The 16,347-nt window shown below is 37.6% G+C and overlaps 1 protein-coding gene across 4 annotated transcripts in view; it reads left to right on the forward strand.

Annotated features, from left to right (window-relative positions):
* The window catches only part of GDPD4 (glycerophosphodiester phosphodiesterase domain containing 4), a 116,420-nt gene that overhangs the window by 89,729 nt on the left and 10,344 nt on the right, over positions 1 to 16,347 (forward strand). For all 4 annotated transcript variants that reach the window (XM_058545545.1, XM_058545544.1, XM_058545542.1 and 1 more), the window contains one exon: positions 14,310 to 14,457. In XM_058545545.1, coding sequence (XP_058401528.1) covers positions 14,310 to 14,457 — 148 coding nt within the window. The remainder of the gene's footprint in view (positions 1 to 14,309; positions 14,458 to 16,347) is intronic.

Below are 16,347 nucleotides of genomic sequence, written 5' to 3' on the forward strand. Positions count from 1 at the left end.
GCACTCCCTTCTAGCCTGTAAGGTTTCTGCTGAGAAGTCAGCTAATAGCCTTATGGGCTTTCCTTTGTATGTAACTTGTTGCCTTTCTCTTGCAGCTTTTAGGATTCTCTCTTTGTCTTTAGTTCTTGACATTTTGATTATAATACGTCTTAGTGTGGCCCTCTTTGGGTTCATCTAGTTTGGTGCTCTCTGTGCTTCCCGTACCTGGAGGTCTGTTTCCTTGCTTAGGCTAGGAAAGTTTTCAGCTATTATTTCTTCAAATATATTCTCTGCCCCTTTGTCTCTCTCTTCTCCTTCTGGGACACCTATAATATGGATGTTAGTGTCCTTGATGTTGTTCCAGAGGTCCCTTACACTGTCCTTGTTCCTTTTAATTCTTTTTTATTTTTTCTGTTCAGCTTGGGTGATTTCCTCTAGTCTTTGGTCCAGCTCGCTGATCCATTCTTCTGTATCATCTGCTCTGCTATTGAGTCCCTCTAGTGAATTTTTCATTTCCATTATTGTATTCTTCAGTTTTGATTGGTTCTTTTTTATATTTTCCCATTCTTTGTTGAAGTTCTCCCTGTATTCATCTATTCTTCTCCCTAGATCAGTGAGTATCCTTCTGACTATTAGTTTGTAGTCTTTATCAGGTAGATTGTTTATCTCTGTTTCATTTAGTTCTTTTTCTGAGTATTTCTCCTGTTCTCTTATTTGGAACATATTCCTTTGTCTCCTCATTTTGCCTATTTCTCTGTGCTTATATCTGTGTTTTAGGTAGATCAGCTACGTCTCCCCATCTTGGAGAAGTGGGCTTATGTAAGAGATGCCTTATGAGGCCCGGTAATATGCTTCCCTCTTGTCACTAGTTCCAAATTTTCCAGGAGTGTCCCCTGTGTGGGCTACCTGTGTCCTTCTGTTGTGGCAGGGTTGCTCTTACTGCCGGTGCACAGGAAAGCTAGGATGTCCCCCTGGCCAGCTGGTTGTAAGGCTCAGTTGTGTGCAGCTACTACGGTCTCTTCTGTCACTTTATTGGGCGGGGGAAGCCCCAGCATAGTTGGCTGCAAGGTCTAATAGCACATTTGTGCGCCCGTTTTTCTGTTATGTGAGTAGGCCCCCAGCATGGCTGGTTGCTAGGCTCAGGGGCTCGCAATTGCTGTAGGCCTCTGGCCTGCAAGGCTGTTGTTAGCTCTCTCAGTAGTGCAGCTGGGTGGGGCCGGCCCCAGGCATGGCAGCACACAGTTGTTTCAGGCATTGAAAGGTGGGGCAGATCCCCTATACGGCTATTTGAGAAGCACAGTTCTGCAGCTGACAAGCCCCGCCTCCTGCATGCCCACACAGTCCTGCCCCATGTGCACACCTCACCTGACTGAAGCAGACTCACTCACCCTGCTGTAGAGGCCCCACACGCTCCGCCAATGCAGGCCTACCCCTCACACACACCCCGCCCCACAAAGGCGAACCCACTTGCCCTGCTGCAGAGGTCCCACACACTCTGCCTATGCAGGCCCACAAGTTGCCCAAGGGCTTGCTGGTGGGTGGGACCAGTTCCTAGGGTGGGCTGCCTGCCCTGGCTGAGCTGGATTAAATTGGTGCTCTAGTGGGTGAGGCAAACCCCTGCACTAACAGGCCAGGGGAAGAACTACAACGGCATCTGCCAGTGTCTATATCAGCACCGCTGTACTAGGTCACAAAAATGGCTGCTTCCAATGTCTCAGTCCCTGAGGAGGTTGTTCCAGCCACCTCCTGCCTCCCTGAGATGAGCCCAGAGCCTGTCAAGTGAGTCATTTCACCAAAGGACTGTGCATCTTTCTTTCTGGTGATTTTGTGTTGCTTTCTGAAATGGGTGAATTTGTGTGGGGGGCCTTCAAGAGCAGGCTTCTCTTTTTCTTATGTTCAGTAGCTTTTCTGGGGGTGTTTCCCATTGTTGTCAATAGTCAGCAAAGCCAGATATTATGACACTCATCTCGGTTGTGCTGAGTTCAAAAGCTGCTTATTGTGGCATAGCTTTCCCAGTCAGATCCCCTGCTCCTCCAGGGAGGGCTTCGTACCTTAAGATTACTCCCGGCTGTGAAGTACCACGGCTAGGATGTGGCTTTTTTCCTCTCCAGAAAGGAATTTCTACCTCTTCCACCTCCATCAGCACTGTCCCTTGCTGTGGGGGTTCTTCTTATCCAGTTTCTGGTTCTCGCTCAGCCATAATTTTTCCAAGGATAGCTGTAAATTTGTTGTGTCTATAGGAGGAGATGAGTTCAAAGTCCTGCTATGCCACCATCTTCCCAGCAATCTATACACAAGTTTCTAATCATCAGTTTTCTCATTTGTAAGTTAAGCAAAACAATAACCTGATGGAAGGGTTAAAAGATTAAATGAGATCATTCATGTTATGCACACGGCAAAAGGCTGGGCAGATGGAAGAACACAATAAATGTTAGCTGCTGCTTTTATCATCACCAGCCTTACATGCTGTGTGCTGCACATTATCATCATCCTTCTTTTGGAAATGAGAAAACTTGCCTGTAAAGAGGAGGTGTTCAGACAGGTTAGATAATTTACCAAAGTTAATACAGTTGGTCAGTAGGAGACCAAACTGAGATTTAAAGATAGGTTTGACGAACTCCAGAGTCCAGATTCTTTCACCACTAGGCCTTTAAAGTTATTCCTTGGCCATAGTTATATGGGCATAGTTTCAACTGGCATCAGATTTAAGAGGGGTCATATCCTGAGTTCTATTATAAAGTCAAGCAGTTTAATTTAGCTCAGCAAATATTTACTGAGTTGTTATATGTGCAGTGTACCATTCTAGCTTTATGTGAAAAGTCAACATAAGCAAGGCATTATCCTTTTCCTTAAGGAAACCATATATTCTAGTATGGGGGAATAAGGGCTTTTTCCATATAGCTGTACTACAAAGCTGATCGAGATAAATTCATGAGCTGGAGCTTATTCTGAATCATTCCCCTCAAGGACCACTAAATTTTAAAAAATTAAGCAGTTGTACCTCAAGTTATTTATGTAATGTTTACGACCAGAATATTTGTGATTATGATCACATTTCCAATACATTCTCTATAATCAGTGCTCACTTCCTAGTCCATCAGACCACTGTCACAAGACATTGTGATCTTGCCATTTTGACTGAGAATGCTTTAAATACATTATTTTAATCAAAATTATATGAATATAGAGATACCCTCTGTTTTATTTCTGATGTGGGAATTTTTAAAGTGTTTCTTGAAATTCACATAACATAAAATTAACGTTTTTTTCTGTTCTTTTTATTTTTTTATTGCAGTAACATTGGTTTATAACAGTGTATAAATTTCAGGTGTACATCATTATACTTCTGTTTCTGCATGGGTTAGATCATGTTCACCCAAAGACTAATTACAATCCATGACCACACACATGTGCCTAATCATCCCTTTTGCCCTCTTCCCTCCCACCTTCCCCTGTGGTAACCACCAATCCAATCTCAGTCTCTATGTGTGTGTTTGTTGTTGTTGTTATCTTCTACTTACGAGTGAGATCATATCGTATTTGACCTTCCCCCTCTGACTTATTTTGCTTAGCATAATACCTGCAATGTCCATCCATTTGTCACAAATGGCTGAATTTCATCCTTTCTCATGGCTGAATAGTATTTCATTGTGTATATATACCACATCTTCTTTATCCATTTGTCCCTTGATGGACACTTAGGTTGCTTCCAAGTCTTGGCTATTGTGAGTAATGCTGCAGTGAACACAGGGGTGCATGTATCTTTATGCATTCATGTTTTCATGTTCTTTGGATAAATACCCAGCAGTGGAATAGCTGGATCGTATGGTAGTTCTATCCTTAATTTTTTGAGGAATCTCCGTACTGTTTTCCATAGTGGCTGCTCCAGTTTGCACTGGTGCAACCTGGTAAAATTAACCATTTTAAATTGAAAAATTCGGTGGCGTTTAGTACATTCACAATGTTGTGTAGCTATCACCTCGAGTTCCAATACATTTTGATACTGGAAATTTTTATTTTCACTTTTTTCTTGGTCAGTCTTGCCAGGAGTTTATGAATTTTATTAATCATTTCAAAACACAAATTTTGGCTTTGTTAGCTTTTTCCTGTTGCACATTTGGTTTTGTATTTCATTGATTGCTGCTCTTATCTTTATTATTTTCTTTCTTTTATTTAGGTTTAATTTGCTCTTCTTTTATTAGCTTCTTTAGGAAGAAAATTATGTAATTGATTTTAGATCTTCTTTTCTAATGTAAACATTTAAAGCTATAAATTTCCCTGTAAGCATTGCTTTAATTACATTCCACAAATAATTTTGATATTATTATCTTCATTATCATCCAATTTAAAATATTTTGAATTTTCCTTATTTCCCCTTTGACTCATGGATTATTTAGAAGTGTGTTACTAACTTTTTAAAAATTTGAGGATTTTTCTAGCTACCTCAGTGTTATTGACTTCTGATTTAAATTCACCGTGGGCCGGCCCCGTGGCTTAGCGATTAAGTGCGCGCGCTCCGCTGCTGGCGGCCCGGGTTCGGATCCCGGGCGCGCACCGATGCACCGCTTCTCCGGCCATGCTGAGGCTGCATCCCACATACAGCAACTAGAAGGATGTGCAGCTATGACATACAACTATGTGCTGGGGCTTTGGGGGGAAATAAAATAAATAAGTAAAATCTTAAATTCATCGTGACCATAAAACAACTTTGTATGATTTCAAGACTTTTAAATGTATTTAAGCTCTTTTTATGGCCCACTGTATTGTTTATCTTGGTGAACTTCCCATGTTCACCTAAAAATAATGTACTCTCTTCATTTGTTGGGTATAGTATTCTATAAATGTCAATTAGTTTAAGTTTTGGTTGATAGTCTTTTCAAACATATTGAATTTTTTCCCTGCTTTTTCTATTGAGTGAACACAAAGGATTAGGTTGCACACACATCAGAGAACTTACTTGCTATCAAGCTTTATTATTAATTTTAAAGGTACAGCAGGCACTCAAGAGGCTCAGACAAAGCAAGGAGAGGTCAGAGATATTGATTTTGACTCTGCAGGTATCTTCCCTTTTTGGATACAAATTCTGTGGCTCGCAGTAATAGACAAGGCCTCCAAGTGAGTTTTTGCAGGATTATTTCACATAGAAGGGGAGCATTTGAGTTACAAAACATCTCCTTTAAATTCTCCCAGAGAGTTGTGTAGCTTATGTGGCCTTTTCCAGGAACCCATGCCTTATAAGTCCACATTCTGTATTTATTTACAAAATATGGAGCCATCCCTGATGGCCTAGTGGTTAAAGTTTGGGACACTCCACTTCGGCAGCCTGGGTTCTGTTCCCAGGATTGGAACCACACCACTCATCTGTCAGTAGCCATGCAGTGGCAGTGGCTCACACAGAAGAACTAGAAAGACTTACAACTATAATATATAACTATGTACTGGGGCTTTGGGGAGGAAAAAGAAAAAAAGAGGAAGATTGGCAGCAGATGTTAGCTCAGGGTGAGTCTTTCCCAGCCAAAATATGTAATAAAGAAATACCTAACCGGGAACATCCTTTTAAGAACATTTTCTTTATATAAGGCCTCTCTTCCTAGTAAATGTCGTTATTCTATTTACAAAAGATGTAGTTACCACGTTGACAAGGAGATTAGACTGAGTGTTCTGCCTTCTTTCTTCTGGGAGCAACCTCCCCAATCAGAGAGAAATGAATGGCTCCTTTATGCATCATCTGTCAGTTACTGAGAAGGGGATGTTAATAGCTCTGACTATGATTGTTGATTGTATATTTCTCCCTTTAGCTCTGTTTTGTTGTTGTTGTTGTTTTGGCTTATGTTTTGAAACTCTTTTATTAGGTACATTTGCGTTTAGAATTGTTAGCTCTTCTTTGGTGAATTGACCCTTTCATTATGAAACATCCATTGTCGCTGGTAGTAATTCTTGTCTAAAGATTACTTTTTCTTTTATTAATATTGCCACACTGGCCTTCTTATAATTAGTGTTTGTGTGATATTTCTTTTTCTATCCTTTATCTTTCAACTGCTTTGTGTCTTTATATTTAAAGTGCATCTCATAAACAATATTATTGGTTCTTGCTTTTATATTTAGTAGGATAAACTGTCTTTTAATGAGAATGTTTGGTCCATTAATATTTAATTTACTAATTAATATACTTGAGTTTAAGTTACTATCATGCCATTTTTTCTATTTGTCCTTTCTCTTCTTGGTGGGTTATTTTGGTCATTCCTTTCCTGCCTTTTTACTTTTTAGTTAATCAATTATTTTTGTAGTATTCTATTCTGTCTTCTCTATTGGCTTTTTACATTTTTGAGTTATTTTTTAGTGGTTGCTCTAGGGATTATAAAAAGTATCCTTCACTTATTACAATCGACCTTGAATTAATATTATTCCACAGTACAGAATATAGAATATTAAAACCTTAGAATGGCATAATTCCATTTACTACCTGCTACCATTTGTGCTATTGTTGTTATAAATAATACTTGTGGCATAAACCCCACAGTATATTTTTATTATATTTTAGAAAATAGTCAATAGTTATCTTCCGAATAAAAATTTTTATTTTGAGATAATTGCCTGTTAACATGTAAGAAACAATACAGAAAGATCCTGTGTACCTTTTAACCAGTTTACTCCAACTGTAACACCATGCAAAACTTTAGTACAATATCAAAACCAAGATATTGACATTGATACAATCCACCAATCTTACTCAAATTTCCCACTTTTACTTATATTCGTTATTGTATGTGTTTGGCATATATAGTTCTGTGTAATTTTGTCACATGTGTAGGCTTGTGGATCCAACACCACAACCAAGATATAGACCAGCTTCATCACTGCAAGTATTCCCTGTGTTGCCCCTTGATAACCACACTCACCTTCCTTCCATCCTCTTCCCCTTGCCTCAAACTAACTCCTTGCAATGACTAATCTGTTCTCCATTTCTATAATTTTGTCATTTCAAGAATGTTTAGAATCATAGAGTATGTAACCTGTTGTGATTGGCTTCTTTTCACTCAGTATAATTCCCTTGAGATTCATCTAGGTTGTTGCCTGTATCAATAGTGTGTTCTTTTGTGTTGCTGAGTAGTATTCCATGTATGAATGTATTAAAGTTTGTTTAATCATTCACTAACTTAAGGATATCTGATTGTTTCCATTTATGAACTATTATAAATAAATCTGTTATGAACATTTGTATACAGGTTTTCATGTTAACATGAATTTTTTTAAACTAAAAATCTATAGTTTATTCAGATTACCTTCATTTTTATTAAAAAATGTAATAATTGTAAAATACATATAACAAAATTTACTATCTTAATCATTTTTAAATGTACAGTTCAATGGTTTTAATATACATTTATAACATTGTACAACCATGACCGCCATCCATCTACCTAACTCTTTTCATCTTGTAAACTCAAATTCTCTGCTCATTAAACAGTAACCTCCCACTCCCACCCCAGACCCTGGAAACCACCACTCTACTTTCTGTCTCTACGATTTTGACTCATATAAGCGGAATCATATAGTATTTGTCTTTTTGCAACTGGTTTATTTCACTTAGCATAAAATCCTCAAAGTTCATCCATGTTGAATCCATCCATTGCAGAATTTCCTTCCTTTTTAAGGCTGAATAATATTCCACTGTATGTATATATCAGTTTGCTTATTCATTCATTGATCAATGGACAATGGGTTACTTCCACATTTTAGCTATTGTGAATAATGCTGCTATGAACATGGGTGTACAAATATCTCTTCAAGACCCTCTTTCAGGCTTTTTTTGGTGTATACCCAGAAGTGGAATTGCTGGATCATATGGTAATTTTATTTTTAATTTTTTGAGGAACCACCATAGTTTTCCATAACAGCTGTACCAGCAGTACACAAGGGTTATAATTTCTCCACATCCTCCACATCCTTGTTGATTTTTTTTTTTTTTTGATTTAGCCATCCTAGTAGTCTGGTATTACTTCTTCTTTAAATGTTTGGTGGAATTCACCAGTGAAGTCATAGGGTCCAGGACTTTTCTTTGTCAGGAGATTTTTGGTTAGTGATTCAATCTCCTTACTCATTATAGGTCTATTCACATTTTCTAATTCTTCATGATTCAGTCTTGGTAGGTTTTGTGTTTCTAGGAATTTTTCCATTTCATCTAGGTTATCCAATTTGTTAAGGTACAATTGTTCATAGTACTCTCTTATAATCCTTTTTATTTCTATAGAATTGGTAGTAATGTCCCCACTTTCATTTCTGATTGCAGTAATTTAAGTCTTTTCTCTTTTTCTTATTAGTCTATCTAGCTAAAGGTTTATCAATTTTGTTGATCTTTTTGAAGAACTAACTTTTGGTTTCATTGATTTTCTCTATTGGTTTTCTGTTCTCTATTTCATTTACATCCGCTCTAATCGTTATTATTTTCTTCCTTTTGCTATGTTGGGTCAATTGGTTCTTCTTTTTCTAGTTCCTTAAGTTGTAAAGTTAGATGTTGATTTGAGATCTTTCTTGTTTTTAAAATGTAAGCATTTATAGCTATAGATTTCCCCTGTAGCTCCACTTTTGCTACATCTCATGAGTTTTGGTATGTTGTGTTTTCATTTTCACTTGTCTCTAGGTATTTTCTAATTTCTCTTGTGATTTCTTTTTTGGTCCATTGGTTGTTTAAAAGCGTGTTGTTTAATTTCCACAAATACGTGAATTTTCCAATTTTCCTTCTGTTATTGACGTCTAACTTCATGCTGTTGTGGTTGGAGAAGATACTTTGTATGATATATATCTGTTTAAATCTATTGATAATTTGTTGCCTAACATATGGTGTATGTTGGAAAATGTCCCCTGTGTACTTGAGAAGAATGTGTATGCTATTATTGTTGGGTTGAGTGTTCTGTATATGTCTGTTAGATATAGTTAGTTTCTTGTGTTAAGTCTTCTGTTTCCTTACTTAGCTTCTGCCTGGTTGTTCTATCCACTATTGAGAATGAGATCTTGAAGTCTCCAACTATTATTATACAGCTGTCTGTTTCTCCCTACAATTCTGTCAGTTTTTGCTTTATAAATTTTGCTGGTCTGTCATTAGCTATGTAAATATTTATAATTGTTGTATCTTCTTGCTGCATTGAACCTTTTATTAATATATAATGCCTTTCTTTGTCTCTCATAACCTTTTTTGATATAAAGCCTATTTTGTCTGATATTAGTATAGCCACCACTGCTCTTTTTGGTTGCTATTTGCATGGAATATCTTTTTCCATCCTTTCGCTTGCAGTCTATCTGTGTCTTTGGATCTAAAATGAGTCTCGTGTAGACAGCATAAAGTTGGGTCATGTGTTTTTATCCATTCTGCTAATCTCTGTCTTTTGATTTGAGAGTTTAATATATTTACATTTAAAATAATTAGTGATAAGGAGAAACTTGTGTCATTTGTTACTTCTGTCATTTCTGTAAATGTTTGTTATTTTATTCCTGGTTTTTTTTTTTATACGCCTTATAGTTTTTTATCCCTTATTTCCTGCATTACTGTTCTCTTTTGTGTTTAGTTGATTTTTTTTGTAGTGAAATGTCTAAATGGTTTTCTCATTTGCTTTTATGTATATTCTATACCTATTTTCTTTGTGGTTACCATGGGAATTACATTTAACATCCTAAAATTATAACACTCTAATTTGAATTTATAGCAGCTTAACTTCAGTAACATATGAAAACTCTAATCCTTTACAGCTCCATTCCTACCCCTTTCAGTTGTTGATGTCAGAAAATTACATCTTTATACATTGTGTGCCCAAAAATGTAAATTAATAATCATTTTAGATGCATTAGTCTCTTAAATTATGTAAAAAACAACATGTGGAGTTACCAACCAAAGTTACAATAATACTAGCTTTTTGACTAATTGTTTTTTTCTCTAGATGTATTAGTCTCTTAAATCATAGAAAACAAACAGTATGGTTACAAGCCATTGTTACAATAATGCTAGCTTTTATAATTCCCTGTGTATTTACTCTTATTGAGATCTCTATTTCTCCATACAGCTTCAAGTTACTGTCTAGTGTCCTTTCATTTCACCTTGCAGGACTCCAATGCAGGGCAGGTCTAGTCGCCATGAACTCTCTCAGCTTCAGTTTATCTGGGCATGTCTTAATTTCCTCCTCACTTTTGAAGGACAGTTTTGCTGGATATAGGATTCTTGGTTGACAGTTTTTTTCCTTGAACACTTTGGGTCTACTGCCTTTGGCCTCCAAAGTTTCCGATGAGAAATCTGCTGATAATCTTATTGAGGATCCCTTGTATGTGACAAGTCACTTCTCTCTTGGTGCTTTCAAGATTCTCTTCATCTTTGGCTTTTGAAAGTTTGATTATAATGTGTCTTAGTGTGGGTCTCTCTGACTTCATCCATTTTGGAGTTCCAAGAGCTTCTTGGATGTTTACATTCATGTTTTCATCAAATTTGGGAAGTTTTCAGCCATTATTTTTTCAAATATTCTTTCTTCCCCTTTATCTCTCTCTTCTCCTGGGACTCTGACAGTGCATATATTAATCTGTTTGATGGTGTCCCACATATCTCTTAGACACTGTTCACTCTTCTTCAGTCTTTTTTCTTTCTGTTTTTCAGACTTGTTAACTTGAAGTTTACTGATTCTTTCTTCTGCCTACTCAAATATGCCTTTGAGTCCTAATAGGCAGTTTTTCATTTCAGTTAATGTACTTTTCAGCTCTAGAATTTCTTTTTGGTTTCTTTTTAGGTTTTTTTGTCTCTTAATATTTCCATTTTGTTCACACTTTTTTTTTTTTCTTGCTTTATCCACCTCTTCCTGTAGTTCTTTGAGTATCTTTAAGATGGTTGTTTTAAAGCCTTTGTCTGGTAAATCTGCCATCAGCTCTTTTTCAGAGACAGTTCTGTTAATTTATTTTTTCCTTTGAATGGACCGTACTTTCTTGTTTCTTTGTATGCCTTGTGATTTTTTTGTTGAAAACTGGACATTTGAATCTAATACTCTGGTAACTCTGGAAATCAGATTCTCCCCCTTCACCATGATTTGCTGTTTTTTGTTATTTGTTTGTTGTTGTTGGCTGTCTCTGTGCCAAGAATCAGCCTGAGGTGTAAACTTAAGGTCTTCTCAGATCTCTTCTGTACCTTTCTCTGGGTATACACAGTCAATTTCTAATTATCGCCATATACACAGTTGCTTTTAAATGTCCTAGTCTTTAATGTCTGGCTCCCAAAAGGAGAAAAAACAGAAAAATGAAAGGTAGGGAGGAAAGAGAGCTGGCCCTTTAAATCCCTTTGAAGTCACTTCAGCTGGAAGGGGAGGGATTTGTAATAATGGGGGGAGGTGCAACAACAATGGGTGACCTCCTCTTTATCTGCATCTCTGTGACCAGAATCAGTGATCAGAGCACAGATCCCCAATATTTACAGGATAGGTTCGTTTTGACCCACCTTGACTCCTGCAAGCAGTGAGCAAGCTGCTCCAGATACATGTGCACAGCTGCCTGCTATGGGGCTAGGGAGTGGGGGATGGGCAACTGCTACTCTGCTAAGTTCTGAAATTGACCAAAGTTAACCATAACTTACCATTCAAACATTTCCCTGGAAGTTGCAAGCCTTCAATAGACTCCATACTTCCAAAACAGTTACATTAGACAGAATCTACCAGTGCAGTTGTTGTCTAGGTGGGGAGACAGATTCTTGGTGCTTCCTTCTCTGCCATTTTCCCAGAATCCCCTCCCGTGAACATAAGTTTTTGTTTCTGTGGGATAAATGCCCAAGAATGCAATGGTTGGGATGTGGTAATTACTTGTTTAGTTTTATAAGATACTGCCAAACTTTTTCAGAGGGGCTATATCATTTTACATTCCCACCAACAATGTGTGATGATCCAGAGTCTCTGCATCCTTGCCAATTTTTGGCATTGTCACTATTTTTTATTGTAACCGTTCTGATAGGTGTGTAGTGATATCTCCTTGTGGTTTTAATTTTCATTCTCTGACAGCTAATAATGTTGAACATCTTATCATGTGCTTATTTGCCAGTGGTATGTGCTCTACAGTGAAATACCTCTTCATATCTTTTCTAGTTAGATTGCTTGATTCTTTTATTGTTGAGTTTTGAGAGTTCTTTATATATTATAGATACTAGTCCTTTGTTGGATATCTGGTTTGCAAATATTTTGTCCCAGTCTGTGGCTTGTTTGTAGGATCCTCTTAACAGGGTCTTAACAGAGCAAAAGTTGTTTTAATTTTGATGAGATCTAACTTATCATTTTTCCCTTTCATGGATCATGCTTTTAGAGTCAAGTCTAAGAGCTCCTTGTTTAGCCTTAGATCTGGAAGATTTTCTCCTATGTTTTCTTCTGAAAGTTTTATAGTTTTACAGTATATATTTGTCTGTGATCCATTTTGCTCTTTTATATTAAGATCCATTTTGCTCTTTTATATTATTTGCTCTTTTATATATTAATCTTTTATATAAAGTGTGTGGTGTAGGTTTAGTTTTTTTTTGGCCTATACCTGTCCAATTGCTCCAGCACTATTTGTTGAAAAAACTCTCCTTATTCCATTGAATTGCTTTTGAACCTTTGCCAAATATCATTTGGGCATATTTGTGTGGGTTTATTTATGGGTTTTAAATTATGTTCTACTGATCTATGTGTCTGTCCCTTCACTAACACCACACTGTCTTAATTACTGTAGCTATATAGTAAGTTTTAATATTGGGTAGAGTGATTCCTTCTCACTTTATTTGTGTTCAAGATTGATTTAGTTATTTTGGGGTTGTGCCTTTCCATATAAAGTTTAGAATCAGCTGGCCTTAATCATACAAAAAATCTTGCCTGGATTTTGATAGGAATTGCATTAAGCCTACACATCAGTTTGAGGAGAATTGACATCTTCATGATGTTGAGTCTTCCAATCCATGAACACAAATGTCTCTCCATATATTTAAATCTTCTTTGATTACTTTCATCAATATTTTGTAGTTTTCAGCTAACAGATTCTGAACTTGTTTTGTTAAATTTATACCTAAGTATTTAATTTTCTTTGGAATGATTGCTATTAGTGTTGTGTTTTTTAATTTAAATTTCTGGATGTTAATTAATAATATATAGAAATGTGATTGGTTTTTGTGTGTTGGTTTCAAAAATTTAAAAAGTAGCTTTTTACCACTGTTTCCTTATTTCTATTTCTTTAATTTATCTTTAGGTGATCTGTAGAATTGTATTAGAGATAATTCTAACATATTGGGTAACTAATTGCAAGCACTCCTGCAAAGGTGTTATTATTATTTTAATTTCACAGTTCATACACTGAGCTTAGAACTTGCTAAGCTAGCATATGACAGAGCTGGGATTCAAACCCAGGCTTGTACAGAGCTGTTTCCAATATGATACACCATCTCAGAGTTAAAAAAAATTTTTGAAGGCACTTACATGGTGTATGTTCTGAGAAATTTAATCCCTGAAAATGACAATTTGACTAGAATTACTAGATGTTCCTCTACTTATTTTCTTCCTATCTCTATAGACAGTGCACAAGTATCTACTGATGTTCAGTACATTGGGAAAAGTTGGGTTCCATTCCGCCTACTCAAAGCTTATAAAAATTCTTTATATTTGAAATTTATATATTCACCAGATTGGTATTCATTTATTCATTCCTTCAGTTACTATTTATGAAGGCAGGTATTATGCCAGGTACTGGATATACAGAGATGAATAAGATAGTCTCTGCTTTTAATTTGCTTGTAGTCAAGTTAAGAAGGCTGATAGGAAAGCAGATAAATAGAGTAGAGGCTGGCAAGGCTCTGATGGAAGTAAGTATAGTTGCTATACGATAATGTGCTGGAGCTAGCTCGTACCACCTCATGGGAGCCAATTTTTAAATATTCGGAAACTGCAAACCTATTTTACCAGTGGTAGCTTAAAAATGGCTGTGGTAGGAGTATTTACACTGTGGAAATTGGCAAATGCTACAAATGGGGCTTTCCTTTTCTTTGTTTCTTTCTTTCTCTCTCTCTTTCTCTCCCTCCCTTTCTCTCTCCCTCCCTCTCTCCTTCCTTCTCTCTCTCCCTTAGTACATCCAGTTTACTAACATACTACTGTTGGTATGGGAGCAGAGGTATTAAATCCGGTCCTTTATCTCATTGCAACATGAGCCCATCCTGCAGGTCATATCATATGTTGTCCTGGGACCAGCTGCTTCTGGCAATTTAAGCAACAGCCTTTCACAGCATGGTGGCTGTTCCCCTTTTATATAATGAGAGTGAGATTAAGTCTAAATCCCCTGTGGGTTCTGTTTTTTTCCAGAGATTATAAAGCAGCTAACATCACCATCAACTTATACATCGTCAATGAGCCTTGGCTCTACTCACTGGCCTGGTGCTCCAGGATTCACTCAGTGACCACAGACAACATTCAGATCCTAAGTCAGCTAAATCACCCTTACTTCTTCATGGTGAGCTGGTTGTCCACGTTGTTCTTCCAAGTATGGTACAATAGGAGTCTGTGTCCTCCACCCCATCCCTACACTGTGCACTGTGCAGTCCCCTGGGGAGCTACTCAAGAGCAGGGATTTCTGTGATATTGGCGATGTGGCATTCTTCCTTCTCTAACCCAGATCCTTCTGTGATTTTCAGGGAGAAATTAGTATTGTTACAATAATTGCCATATTTTGAATCCTCACAATGTGATTTTCATGCATTATGTAATTTAACCCTTTGAGTTAGTCACTATTATTATCCCAATGAGGAAACTGAAGCTCGAAGATATTAAGATCCTTGCACATGGTTGCATGATGCAAGATTCAGAATGAGATCTGACTCCAGAGTTTTGTTATTGCAGCCCCACCTTCCTAGGGGCATGGCAACAATGACAGTACCATGGGGTATGGAGAGAAAACCAAGAGTACTTGACTCCAAAGTGAAAACCATGTGTCTTGAACAAAATGCTTTTGAAGAGGAGAGCCAGTGTCCAGTCACCTACCTTGATTTCCCCTTCTGGCCCTGCTACTGCTTATTGCCAGAGGCTTGTGGACCTGAAGACCTGGGTTACAATCCCAGCTAAAACCAATCACTTATTATCTTTGGAGGGACCCCTGGCTAAACAATTAACTGCAACAGAATCCGTTTTTCTTGTCTGTGTAGAGTAGGTTGACAAGTGGAATGCAATAGCATACGATAGAAAACAGCTTAATTTCTCTCCGTTGACTCTTTTTTTTTTGGTGAGGAAGAAGGGCTGTGAGCTAACATCTGTGGCCAATCCTCCTCTTTTTGCTGAGAAGGATTGGCCCGGGGCTAACATCTGTGCCTATCTTCCTCTACTTTTTACATGAGATGCCTGCCACAGCATGGCTTGATAAGCAGTGCGTATGTCCACACCCGGGATCCAAACCTGCGAACCCCGGGCCACCGAAGTGGAGCACATGAACTTAACCACTACGCCACCGGGCTGGCCCCTCCATTGACTCTTTAAACTGCTCTGTGAGCTAAACTTTTCCGTGCCCCTGAATGAAATCTTACTCAGGTCCCATAGCTTTCCTTTTCACTCTTAGGTAATTTTTAAAAGTTTGCTTGTAGTCACCCAAAAGCCTCAATTCAAAATTAAACTGTCCAGTCCAGAGTAATAACCCAAACTCCAAACTGCCTTGAAAGTAAAGCTTTAGGCGGAGAAGCCTAAATATTTCAGATTGCCTTCTCCTTACCTCCAGCCTCACTAGCCCCTGTTTCTGACCTGTTCAGGGTCAGGACCAAGAGAAGGGAGAATCAGGGTCAAGGGCACAATCTCATAGGGCCAGTACTGTGTTGAGGCCCCCTGGCGGCAGTGTAAAATTGCTGACCCCTTCTTTCTTGGTGGCTTGAGCAGCTTTCTGGAGATGACCCTGAAGGAAACATTGGATGGCGGGTCCCTTGGCATGGGTGAAGCCTCTTCACTTGTCTGTCTCCATACAATACCCTGTCATGTGTGTCCTATATATTTTTCTAACATTTTTATTTTTTAAAATTGATTGCAAAGTAAACTTGTTCATTATATAAAATCCAGTCATTACAAAAATGCATAAATTAGGAAGCAACACACCCCTCTATAATCCTATTCCCCTAAATCAATAATGTCTCAAAGTTGTCCCATTTGGTATATTAAATAAAACTTCATTAACTAAAACCTTTTGTTTTAATACTTGATTCGATAATATTTGAATTAATAATAAGTTCATGTGACTCAAAATTCAAAAAGTATAAAAGGATATAAGTAAAAAAAAAGACTTCCTTCTACACCTGGCCTGGGCCTTTTTAAAGGACCCAATGTCACTTTGTTCAGGGATGTGGGGCCCGTATCCCACAGGTTTTCC

This window comes from Diceros bicornis, chromosome 7 (genome assembly GCF_020826845.1).
Source record: "Diceros bicornis minor isolate mBicDic1 chromosome 7, mDicBic1.mat.cur, whole genome shotgun sequence".
Classification (NCBI taxonomy): domain Eukaryota; kingdom Metazoa; phylum Chordata; class Mammalia; order Perissodactyla; family Rhinocerotidae; genus Diceros; species Diceros bicornis.